Source organism: Natator depressus, chromosome 21, assembly GCF_965152275.1.
Source record: "Natator depressus isolate rNatDep1 chromosome 21, rNatDep2.hap1, whole genome shotgun sequence".
NCBI classification, from domain to species: domain Eukaryota; kingdom Metazoa; phylum Chordata; order Testudines; family Cheloniidae; genus Natator; species Natator depressus.
In genome coordinates, this window is record NC_134254.1 from 3,578,098 (window position 1) to 3,591,398 (window position 13,301).

At 44.2% G+C, this 13,301-nt stretch overlaps 1 protein-coding gene across 1 annotated transcript in view; it reads right to left on the minus strand.

The window, feature by feature from the left end:
* TRAF3IP3 (TRAF3 interacting protein 3) overlaps positions 1-13,032 on the minus strand; it is a 28,920-nt gene extending 15,888 nt beyond the window's left edge. The window contains exons 1-4 of the mRNA XM_074936245.1: positions 12,331-13,032; positions 3,020-3,326; positions 1,010-1,145; positions 67-124 (exon numbers count right to left, since the gene is read on the minus strand). Coding sequence (XP_074792346.1) covers positions 67-124; positions 1,010-1,145; positions 3,020-3,256 — 431 coding nt within the window. The 5' untranslated portion in view covers positions 3,257-3,326; positions 12,331-13,032. The remainder of the gene's footprint in view (positions 1-66; positions 125-1,009; positions 1,146-3,019; positions 3,327-12,330) is intronic.
* Between the last annotated feature and the right edge of the window lie 269 nt (positions 13,033-13,301).

Here is a 13,301-nt window from a genome sequence, read left to right on the forward strand (position 1 = left end):
GAATCCCCAGCCCTTGCAGAAGCAGGAAGAATGTGCTCCTAATAGGATAGATAACAAAATACTTACTCTGTTTGTTGGCTTGAGTCTTTCTTTATTGCACTAGAATCTGTTAATGTCTGAGTGCCTGTTAAGATAAAATTGAGAGGGTGGTATACTGGTTCCTACAGTGTCAGCAGATAGCTAGTATAAAATCCCTCATTCACAGCTGCACCTTTCATTCTGAAGACTCATAAAGTACTTTACCAACTGTATATAGGGATTATTTCAACCATCACTGAAATGCAGCCATTGCTGGGATGACACGTGGCAGTTTAAACTGCACACAGCAGCATAACACAACAATTTAGGGCAGAAGGCGAAGAAGAATCTTGTATGCGGCTGAAAATGCAAGTGGAATTTAGGTCATTAACCTAAGTTAAAGTTTGGCCAAGCTACTGGCAAACACACCTATTTCTGAGAAAAGCGCCATGGAGTTTTTAATGATCACAAGTGTTCAGAGCTTCCGTTTTACGTCTGTATGGGATGATGGCTTCCTCTGCAGCACAGTGCCATTTTGCAGCAGGCTGGGGCAGTGAGGTCATTATTGACTCAGCACAAAGAATAGCACTTGGTGAATCAACATATTCTTATCATGCACGGTTAGGAAAGGGAAAAATGTCAGATTTGGCTGATACAGAACATCCTCCTTAAACACTTAAACAGGGCTTCTAGGAACAGGAACTCTTTTGGCGTGTGTTAGTATTGTGTCTGATCCTGCTCCCATACAATTCACAGGCAAAACACCCATTGATTTCAGAGGTGCAGGTTCCAGCACATTGTGATGTGGTACCTCGGGGGATTCTTTATCATTACAGACCCTCTTTCTCTGCCTGTTTGGGAGTCCAAAGCAAAATAATCCATGTGATTCCCTTGAACCTCAGAGGTTTAAATAAAATGCAGCCCCCAGATCCCAGTAAGCTTGAGTTCCTTTTTTCAAAACCTAAGCCTCATTTAGCCAGTCTTCTTGTACCTCGGCTGGTCTTGGAGATGTCTTTGGGGAGGATGTTTTGTGATGAAACGCCACAGGACTGCCAGTTGTTCTGTGTGCGAGGATCGTTGAGACTTTGCTGGAGATGCTTGTGATGGACCACGGAGGTGCTGTTGTTCTGAAATGAAATGAGAGTTTAATTTTTATAATGGCCTATTAAAAACCAGGAGAGAAAAGGGGAAGCAACTAACCCAGTGGCATGGTGTCACTTGAAATGGTACAGATTGTGCCACTGACCTGGGCAATAACATGGGTGGAGACTGAGGGTTACAGTGAGATTGGGTTCAAGGCCTAATTTTTCAGAAGGTGCTGAGCACCCGCAGTTCCCACTGGAGTCAGTGCAAGGTGTAGCCGCTCAGCAACACTGACGGGGCAGTGGGGGAACCTGCTAGCTGCAGGTAGACTGGGAAGCTGCAGGGAAAGAAAGTGCCTCTGAGAGGCCAGTTGCTTCACTAACCACACCAAGAGTAAGAAAAGAGCTTTTGAGGCCTTGAGTTAGTTCCTGGCTAGCATTGCTGCTAGCAGCTGGCGAGCTGTAGGCTTAGATATTTGTTCTGCACTCATCAGAGTTATATCTGAGTGCCTATTCAGGATCTCTGGTAGTAAGAGCATGAACTCTTTTTTCCCCCTTACTTCTGCTCCTCAGAGCCCCCTGCAGGTGCTAGGGTGAGAACGGTTCTGCACCCGACATTACAGGCACATGGGCTGCAAGCATGCGAACGCCTGCCCCAAGATCTTGCTGTCTGGCTTGTAATTAAACCCAGCGATCAAAAGAAGTAAACAGTAGCATGAGGTAAATAATTGTCCTCCATACTCATGCCTTGTAGAGGAGCCCCCAGGGCATGTCTGTGCTTTTATTTTATTGCCCTTGGTTGTTCATTTCAGTTAAAAGCCCCTTGGATAACTTTACTTAGGTACAAAAACAGATGGGGGAATTATTTCATTTAAAAGGCTGTGAGTTTAGAAGGTACAATCTGATTGTTTTACTGGAACATTTATGTATGATCTTAATCTGGTTTTATTAAATGCATTGGCTCATCTGGTTCACTGCTGGCTGCGAATAACATCGGTAGGCTTGGCAGAGTCATTTTGATTTTTATCAATTTAATTTTTCACAGTTGAGAGAAATTATGGGACGGTCAACATTACTTGTTAAAATATACGAAGTAAATATCCTTAAATCAAACTCCAATAAGTTCTCAAACAGCATTTTGGAAACTTTGCCTATCTGTAAATTTTGGTTATTATGATGAAAATACTGATTGGTTGTATATTTAGGGTGATATCACTGTTTAACAATGTTTACTGATAAAAAATCTGATACTTCCAAGTCTAAACGCAGGATAATTTACAGTTTGTAAGAAGGATGCTGAAATTAGGATACAATCAGACACTCATTACTAACTCAACATGAGAAAATTCCTGCCACTAAAGATGCTGGCGGGAAGACATGCTTCCATAGGTTCGTCCCAAGAAAGCTAACTGTTTATGGTGGTCATCGTCTCAGATCTTTTAATGAGAATGAGAGGTAATTTGCACAAGAGGAAAACAATTATTTTTCTACCAAAATGCAGGTTTGAACGACAAGAAATGGCTGCAAATCTCCATCTGGGTCAAAGTTCAGTATTTAGAAAGTAGGAGAGGAACACAATGAGAGTGATGGGACAAAATCTTGCCCTGGATCAAGTCTGTGAATTGTCAAGGAAATATCCATTTTTTTGTCAGTGAATTCTCAGATTTTGCCATCAAATATTTAGGCCCTGATCCCAAACCTCTTGTAGTCAATGGAAAGACTCCCATTGATTCCAGTGGACACTGGATAAGGCCCATAGTAGGTAGCCAACCATTTACGAAAAGTATGACTGTCATAGCTGCAGCTGTTACCTGGAGGGATGTGGGTGACCTCAGATCCATCCAGGAAGATGCGTCCTTGCGGGTGCCTATTGCACACTCTTGTCCTGGAGTTGCTGGTGTCCCAGTAGGAAACCTTACCTGTTTCTTTCCTTCTTCGGTGGCTAAGTTCCTTCTCTTCAGGAACTCTTTCTGGCGGGGGCTCTGGGACTGCTCCTCTGCTTCCTTTTTCCGACATTGCATCACACGGCGACATGTGGTGACGTTGTTTCTCCTCCACAAGTTCTCACGGGTCTCGTGCCGGCGCTCGCACTTCTCGTCGTAGCTCTCGCTCAGACGCCTGCACCGGCGCGGGGGCTTCTCAGTTTGACTGATCATATCGTCCACAACCGCACAGAGAACACACCAACCTGTGATGATCTTCTGGTTGCTTTGGTGAAGTTCTTTCCTAATGAAACCAAAGGTGGGGGGAAGAGACATTGCAAGTGAAACAAATGATCAGGCTGGTGGCTGAATAAATGTTTGAGACACACCAACTCTAGGAATATTCTCCTTATTCAGTGAATGCAGGTGGCATCTTTGTAGCGCTATGAAATCACAGACATTAGTGGTAAACACTCATTATGTCCCATCTTCTCCATCTCCCTACCCCCAGCCATAGATAAACATATACACACACGCTTGGAGCTAATACACGATTGCTCCTTGAGGTAGATTTTCCAGTGCTTTATCCAGTTCAGTTTCAATCATGTTCTAAGTGATGAAGCTTCCTTGGGAGATTTATTCTGCAGACTTAGATCTTGCCATTATCAAATACCACCTGCTGTTCAGACTAAATTTTCTTTTGCTCAGTTTAAGCCTCCTGCTCCTAGTTATAAGCCCTTGGCCCACCTAAAAAAGTAAGACTGAAGTAAGAATAATGGCTCCTGGAATTTCCGTAGTAGTGGCCTTGCATTCGTTTCCTGCATACATATATTTTTCCAGTCTGTTCCAAAAGATTAACTGTAGATGTAGAAAATTTGCTATTATATAATTTACTTTTCATGCAGCTGCATGTATTTCTAAATCCTGTTTGTCTTCTGTGCATGCCCAGAGAGGTCTAGGACATGTAGCTTGTGTTACCACACTGCATGGGGTTTTCTATAGAATCTTTGGAAAAATCCCAGGTTGTTTCTGTCTTACCAGTTTTAAGAGCTTCTACTACCTGAAGATAATGGTCACCCTAATGTTGAGTGCTGCATTCTTCTAGCTCCTCTTCCTTACCACTCATCTTCTGCAATAGCTTGACTTAAATAGTACATTCCAGTTTGCACTCTGAACCTTTTTCTTTCCTTCTCCTCACAAAAACCTGGCTGGCTGTAATGCCATGTCCTTAATTCTCCTGGCTAGTGGCACTGCTTCCTGTCCTCCTCTGTTGTAAATATTAAATACCTGTACCTTAATGTTTACTCTTGTTAGAAACATTGTGGGACTCAAGATGAGGGGAGAGCAAGCAGGAGAGCTGAATGGCACTGCTCAGCCCAGTGGGCTTGCCTCCACTTCTGTTTGTTTATAGCTCAAGCAAAGCAGGTAGGTTGCACAGAGGCCTGCCCTAAGAATGAGCTCCTTTGTTTGGGCATTTTTCCTCCCTACATTGTGTACATGTAGGGTGACCAGATGTCCCGATTTTATAGGGACAGTCCTGATTTTTGGGTCTTTTTCTTATATAGGCTCCTATTACCCCCGCCCCCCCCGTCCCAATTTTTCACACTTGCTGTCTGGTCACCCTATGTACATGTGCAGAGTGAATGATAATCCCTTCCCTCCACTTCCTCCTACAGAATTCTCTGCTCCACTTGCAAGCTTCCCTCTTACTTGCTTTACTAGACTGTGGCCACATGGAAGGTGTTTGGGTCTTCTCCTCTCCACCAGTGAGGGAGAAAACAGAATACAACATGACACACACTGACAAAATCCCTAAACATTACATTTTCCCTCCTACCCCTCCTTATTAGCCAGCACAGGGATTTCCTGCTCCTTGATCCAGATGGATAATCCTCATGCACATTCCAGAAATGTTGCTTGGAGGATCATGTGAGAATATTAGGCATTCTGCTGAGCAGTTTGGGATTGGATTAGTGCTCCAGTGGTGGGAGTAAAGAAATACTTGACTCTATTGCCTGCCAGCCCAAGTGCACATTTTACTCTCTTTTTGGCCTGTTGTGTTTGGACGGTGAGATTCTCTGCTAGTTATTATTGATCATGTTTATTATGCAGGGCCAAAGGGCCAGCCAAGAATGGGGTCCCATTGTGCTAAGCATGGCATAAACCCCGAGTAGCAGGTTCAGGGTGGGGGAAGGGGTAGAACACACAAGCAAAGTCAACAATGTGATGGCAGTGATGCGGGGGGAGGTGTTAGTTAGGAGGTGATCAGCTAAACGGGAAGGGAAGGGTGAAGGGGACAGGGCAGAGGAGGAAGAGGGCAAGCGGGCAGTGAAGCAAAGGTGAAGAGTCCGAGGGAAGTGGAGGGTTGGAACAAACAGCCAGTCAGCACAAGGAAAAGCTCTGGAAAGTTCTCTCAATGTCCCGAGGTCCCTGCTGTGGCCGATTCTGCAGCTGCTCCTATGGCTGGTTCCTCCCTGCAGTTTCTCCCCAAGGACACACAGCTGGTGGAGTGCAGGGGGTGGAGGGCACCACCTGGGTCCCCACACAGTGTGTGATGGAGAGGTCTCCCCTGCATGGTTCTGGGTGTTGGGGAGAGGAGTATCACACTCCAGCCCTGGGATGGAATATCCATTTTATTTTGACCAGCTAACAGGATCCAAACCAAGTATTTTTTCACGCAACGCACTGTCAATCTCTGGAACTCCTTGCCAGAGGGTGTTGTGAAGGCCAATACTATAACGGGGTTCAAAAGGGAGCTAGATAGATTCATGGAAGATAGGTCCATCAATGGCTATTAGCCAGGATGGGCAAGGATGGTGTCCTTAGCCTCTGTTTGCCAGAAGCTGGGATTGGGTGACAGGGCATGGATCACTTGATGAAAACCTGTCTGTTCATTCCCTTTGGGGCACCTGCCATTGGCCACTGTCAGAGGACAGGATACTGGGCTTGACGGATCTTTGGTCTGACCCAGAATGGCCATTCTTATGTTCTTAAGGGCCTGGTTCTCCTTTCACTCACTGTGGTTTTATCTCCATTGACTCCAGTGGAGTTACTATGGATTGATACAGGAACGGATGAAAGAAAGAAGCAAATTCCCATCTCCAGATTTTCAAAAGTGCTCAGAGCCAGCAGCTCCCATTCAGAACAATGGAGAATCTTCTCTAGCCCCACTGAGGACAATAGGAGCTCTTGATTGAGAAGCTCTTTTGACTATCTGGCCATTTAGGGTATATCTGCATTGCAGCTGGGAACGATCCGCCCTGCCCGGTGAGTCAGACTCCTGCTAGCAGAGCTTGAGCTACCAAGCTAGAAACAGCACTGTGCAGCTCAGAGGGCAGGTGGACTCTCAAGCCCACCTGACCCCCTGGGTCTGAGCTTGGGCGGCTAGCCTGAGTAGTTTTATGGTAGCTGGAGCGGCAGCTTCCACACTGCTATTTTTAGCACACTAGCTCAAGCCCTGCTACCAAAAGAAAAAAGCAGCAGCAGTTGTGGAAGGCATTTCAAGGCTTTTATGCATGACTACTAACAAAGGAAGGGGAGAAAGGAATATATAGATTAGCCAAGAAACGCAGAGGACTTGGCAGCTGCGAAGTGCATCAAAGAAGAAAGCCGAAGAGAACGGGTGGTGACGAGAATGCGAAGAAATCGTTGTGGGAAGTATGCGCAAGCAGCAGCTTCGTAAGACCATAAGCCTCATCACTGAAGACAATGAAACGTGGGAATGCAGTGGGAGCAGACAGTGTACCAAAGGAGGCATTTAAAGCATTCACCCATGAGGTCGTGGTGATGATGACAGACTTCTTCAACTTAATTCTCTGTACTGGAAAATGCCTGACAAGTGGAGGAAGAGCACATTGGTCCCTATCTTCAAGGGTAAAGGAGGTGTGCAGGAATGTAGTAATTACCAACCCATCTGTGATGTTCTCCTCAGGAAGTCCAGAGCCATAAGCTCACTGTATTACCTCTCTGCCTGAGCAAGAGAGAGCTTTGCTGGAGCTTAAAAAGTGTTACAGCCTTCTGCCACACCACTCTGTCCACCTCAGCAGAAAATACCTCCGGACTCCGCCATTCTAAACTTCCCCTTGCAGGTAACATTTAGTGAGCCCTGGTTCCTGAGTCCCCTAGAGGCATCTTTCTGCAGCGTACAGTCCCCCTCACTTGGACGCTCATCGAAATTAACCACATCTCCTGTCTCCAAAGAGACAGAATACACCTCAGCCTGTTGGCTCAGTTGAAGATATGCACCTCTCTTTACTATAACAGGAAGGGGATGGTTTATAGTAAAACTAATAATAAGTTTATTAATGAAAATATAGATTTAAGTGATAGTGAGCAAAAGAAGAGAGACAGGTCTGGTTACAAACAAAACAAAAATAACCTACTTTCTAGTGACTGAAACTTAACTTTAGCAAAAAGAACAGGAGTACTTGTGGCACCTTAGAGACTAACCAGTTTATTTGAGCATAAGCTTTCGTGAGCTACAGCTCACTTCATCGGATGCATACTGTGGAAGTGTTCGTGAGCTACAGCTCACTTCATCGGATGCATACTGTGGAAGTATAAAAGATCTTCTACACTTTCCACAGGATGCATCCGATGAAGTGAGCTGTAGCTCACGAAAGCTTATGCTCAAATAAATTGGTTAGTCTCTAAGGTGCCACAAGTACTCCTTTTCTTTTTGCAAATACAGACTAACATGGCTGTTATTCTGAAACTTAACTTTAGCAAGCTACAATCTTTGCTTGAGCAGCTGTCTCACTCACATCAAGCTATCAGCATCCCCAGCTTCTCAGGCAGAAGGATCCACCAATCACAGCATCAGAGGGTGCTGATCCCTTTGTTTCCTAAGTGATGGATAACAAAGGAGTCCCCTTTCTGTCCTTCTATAGTTCAAAAAGCCTTTCAAATGTGTTCTTTGAAAATAAACCCAGACAAAATTCCTCTCCCCTGCTGCTTGTTTTTCGGGGTGCAGGTGCCAAGCCCCTTCTTCATCCTCAGGTCAATTTGTTTTTTTAATTCACTTGATCACTTTGTTTACCTTAGATATAAATGTCTTTATATTGTCCTGTGCTTGTAATCAAGCCATGATGTTTTTCTCTTCTACCTGTTTGCTTGATCCATGCGGATGGGTAAATCCACATTCCTTTGTCTAGGTCAGGCTAGTTTATCAACTGCCTCCACAACATATTTTAAGAACATATTTCCAGCATACATACATAACTCTGTATACACAACCTGTACATAAATTACACAAGTTTTTTTTTTTTTAGGATACTCTGAGACATAGTTTGGCTACATATTCTTGGGTGCAGTCTTTGCGAGTTGGCATAAAGGGGCTTTCAGGGTCACACCATCAAGTTAATGGATAACACTATGAAATGGCTAGAAAGAATTATTGAGAAAAGATTTTAGCAGGAGCATCAAATATATGACAACCAATTTGGGTTTATACTTGGAAGGTCAACAATGGAGGCAGTATTTGCGACCTGAATATTGCAGGAGAAGTACAGGAACAAATGCATGGCACTGCACTTGGTGTTGGTAGATTTAGAGAAGGCTTGTGGCAGGGTTCCTAGAGAGCTGCTTTGGTGGTGCCTTTGGTTGTACAATCTGCCAGAGACATATGTTCAGACTGTGAAGGATATGTATGAAGGTAGCACGACAGTAGTGAGAAGCAGCTGTGCCTAGAGTAAATCATTCACAGACAGTATAGGTCTACATCAAGGATCAGCCTTAAACCCAATCCTATTTGTGATTGCAATGGATGCCTTGATGCAGGAGATTAGGGGAGAGGCTCCATGGAGCATGCTTTTTGCCAATGACATTATTTTGTGCTGTGAAGATAAATACAAACTGGAAAGGGACCTAGAACTATGGAGGCCTGCATTAGAAGAAAATGGCTTAAGAATCAGCCGACAAAAAATGGAATACATTCAATGCTTTGTTGAGAGGGACACAACACGAAGCCAGTAAAACTAGATGTACAGAGTTAAGGCTGTGCAATAACTTACATACCTCAGTGGAGCCATGATGGGGATGTGGATGCAGATGTTAGGAATCACCTGACGAGCGTAAATGGAGAGAGTTGACAGGAATTCTCTGCGATAAGGATAGGCCAAGTAAACTAAAGAGCCAAGTGTATGAGATCGTGGTTAAGTCAGCCATGATATGTGAGTCAGCATGCTGACCAATGAAGCAGAGAGAACAAACTACTTCGCGCTGCCAACAGGAGAATGCTCAGGCAGGTGCTGGGTAAGACAAGAGCTGACAAGCTATGCAGTGAAATGGTACAAGCCAGGATTCAGGTAGCCTCCATCACAGAAAAGCTGAGGGGAGGATAGACTGAGAGGACTGGGTCATGTGAAATGACAGGATGTAGGATGTGTTGGCCAGAGAGTTCAAAAGCTAGTAAGTCACAGAACAAGGACCACCTAAAAAAAGTGGTTTGAGATGCTGAAGGAGGATATGAAGAAGGTTGGTGACAGCTTGGAAGACACACTTGACAAGAACACATGGAAACTAAGAACCAGAGCTACAGACCCTAACTGATGGGAGAAGGTGAGGAGGACCTCGAGTCCTGCTCGCACAAGTCTGTCTCCCTAGGCTGGGAGACATGCTCCCAGCTGCAGTGTAAACATACCCGAAGAGTGTGATTTTTTTCAATGGTGAGACGCATTGACCCAACTTTGTTCCTACTGAAGTAAGTGGGAGTTTTACGATTCTCTTCTTAGGCCAACGTTGAATGCTTTTGAAAATCCCAACCTTAATGACTGGGGAACATCAAATGATTCAGTCGTTAGAGTTCAGTTCTGATAAGTACCCAAGGTTTTACCTTAGGGTCACATTCTGCTCTGAGTTGTATAGAAGTCAACTGGGAGTAACATCACTGAGTGGATGCACTCATGATTTACACCAGTGTAATTGTGAGCAGAGTCAGCCCTTTTATGATGCCCACAATAATTTAAACAAAAAATAAAAGAAGTTTTTGATGTTGTTTGGTGGTTGGTTGGAAATCGAGACTGGAAATAGGGAGAGACTGCTCTCTTCCAGCTTTAGGTTTCCTATTCATGTCCTCCAAAGCTATATGATCTGCTACATGCCAGCATCTGTTCACTTGGCAAGAACATAAGCTGGCACCCATCATATGCATAAAGTCTCTGAGCTGGGGCTCTCACCACTGGACCAGTATGCTAAGAGTGTTGTAGTAATGTCCATTCCTAGCAAACATTTTTCAGATTCTCATCAACATATATTATGTTGTTTTCATAGCAACCATTTGTTACAGTCCTTAATGTCTCCATGAGCTAGACTACTTCCTACACTTTTGCACTCAGAGCTGAAAGACAGACAGACTGATTGAGATGTAGATAGATAAGATCAAATTCCTATCCAAACCCTTTCAAAGTTCTGGGCACTCTCTATCCAGGTACTTATACAGCTCGAATTACTCTTGAGTCGGAGAGCCTGACTGCCTGAAAGAAAAAATGTATCAACTAAAGTGAAGAAAAAATAAGGCAAATTAGTCTCTGAAAAAACAGGTTAAACTTTGTTCACTCTCAAATAAAAAAAGCGATTTCACTAGCATTTCTTTGTCCCACACAACTGGAAAATCACTGACTTTGATGGAAACGCTGAGAGCAGTTAGTGGCGTCAATTAACAAGTTTGCAAGGTTTTGGGGAAGGGGGAGGAAAGATGGGAGGATTTTATAATAATCTGCCCTACAAAATAATATAGCTACCTGTAAAGAACCACTTCAGATAAACACATTTCTTATTATGGCACAGTCAGAGCAGGTCACTGAAATGTTTTCCTTTGGAAAGGCGTTCTTCTAGTCAATCTGAGAACAGCCTTTTAATAACAATCCGAAGGGTGTATGCTTTTATGTAGGAGAAATCTATGCAAACTGGCCATCAATGCATCACCTTAAATGCTCCCCCAGCCAAGTAGGAAAATGAAAACTGCCAAGATAATATTGAAATAAATCACTTTCTAAATGGCCCTGTGCTTTTGGCTTTTTGGGGTTTCTTTCCATCATTTGTTTGGAGATGCTGCTGACTCTCAAACCTCTCACTGCCCTGAAATGTCCTTTTTTTCCACTTAATTTTTCCGCTCAGCCCCCTCTGCGTCTCATCAAAATCTGCTAGTCATTTGAGTTTATTGTTGCAAACTTTCAGCTGGAGAAATAACAGAACTGGGGAACTCACGTTATAAAATGCTTAAAATGTTGTTTCCACACAGCTTTTATGGTCTTGACTTAATAGTTTCGTTGTGGCCCACATTCTGGGCTTTCTCTCTCATGCCCAGTCTTCCTTACCACAGCAGGCTGAGGGTAGATCTGGTGAACAGCTTTGCCGACATTGAAGTACATAATGATTGGGGCCTGTGCCAACACCCCAGAGCTGAAAACCCTCAGAAACGGGATCGGGATGTGAACTCACTCCTCCTCCTCCCCCCAGAAAGACAACTGGCCTCCAAACTTTTCAGGCCCTGGAAAAGATATTTTTCTCTGCCTATATTTTCCTATTTTAAAAATGGCCCAGTCCAGTGCTGAATTTGCGTGCTGCTGCCTGTTCATCCGGGTGTGTGATACGTACTCAAAGCCCTGAGTTTGTTAGACTCTTTTCATTACAAGCAGCTCAGCTACCTTCTCACCTGCTCTGACTACATTCTTCTGACTACAGAGCCTGTTTATTGTCCATCCCAGGAAGTAGGACTTGTTTATACGCTTGATTTAAACACAAAATACCTTTTAACTTTTAAAGCAAGAAAGAAACACAAAGAAAAGTGTGATCTATTACTCACCCCCAAACTGAGCAAACTGCTGAGCCCTTGCTGATGAGTTATGGGTTTTATTTTCTTCCATGGTCACCCAAAATTACTCTTCCTAATTAGAAAAGGAGTACTTGTGGCACCTTAGAGACTAACCAATTTTATTTGAGCATGAGCTTTCGTGAGCTACAGCTCCCTTGAAGTGAGCTGTAGCTCACGAAAGCTCATGCTCAAATAAAATTGGTTAGTCTCTAAGGTGCCACAAGTACTCCTTTTCTTTTTGCGAATACAGACTAACACGGCTGTTACTCTGAAATCTTCCTAATTAATGAGCGTGCCCTTTATCTCTCTCTTGCATGCTGTAACACTCAAACTTCAAAGGGAAAAAAATCCCTTGCTGGTTCATGTTACAACTTCCCAGTGTCAATCATGCAGGCTGAAACTTGGGGAAAAAAACAAGACACAAATTGCCTCCCTTTACAGGGTCAGCGTTTACTTCTGTACATCCATAGCTAGCCACAGATCTAAAGTTTCTTACCTCTACTCAGCAAGGGCAGCCCTTAGGTGGATTCGCCAGATGTTCAGAGGCCCTGCTCTGCTCCCCGACCTCAGTTAAGCCCCACGCCAGAAAGGAGAAGGGTGAGCCCTGGGTTACCGGGTGCTAACACATTGCAACTGACATCTCGTTTGAATGACTTCTCTTTGCTGCTTTTTTTTTTTTTTTTTAAACAGGAAATGTACTAAGCCACAACACTTACCCCAGGTTCCTGTCTCTGCTTAAGAGTTTGTGACATGGGAGGAGAGGCTAGGGCACAAGCTCGAGCATTGGTGCCCCGCACAGTACAGTTGTTTGGTATCCTGTGGTGGGACAGGCTGCATTCCATTATCTCCAGGGTCCGGGAGTGTCCTTTGCTGTTTCTCCATTTATCAGCCACTGCAGCTTGAGGCGGTGCTCTGTGCTGAGAAGCTGTGCAGAATGAGCTCTGGCTGACTCTGCCCTGCCACCTTTGGCATGAGGAATCCTGGTGCTGGGAAGGAAAGTAGTGTTAACAGTCTTGCGTAGTGTCAGATTCATATTTCTGCCTTCTGAGGTAAGGCCAGCGGCAGAGTTGACAAAGGTCAGAGTGAAGCAGGTGTGAATGCTCCCCACCAAACAGGTGTGTCCAGGTAAAAATGGAAGAAAATGAAACTCTAAGGCAGCCATCTTCTTTATGATTGCTCCATCCTTATTTTCTAAGGACTCAGCCAGAAGTGATGCTTGATCCAAGTCTATGGCTAAACAGTGCTAGAATAAAAAGTGAGAGCCTCCCTTAGCATTGCTTCCGGGGTTTACGCATCCCAAAATAAATCCTTATTTGGACTGAATGACAGACCCCCTTTCCCTTCACCATAAATCTCTTGTTTCTCTGTATTTGCCCCTCTATTTCAACCATCCTTGTTAAGTTTCTTATTTTACGTTTCTGAAATTCCTGTGGGATTATTTGGCCCAGAGGGCTCCAATTATTATTG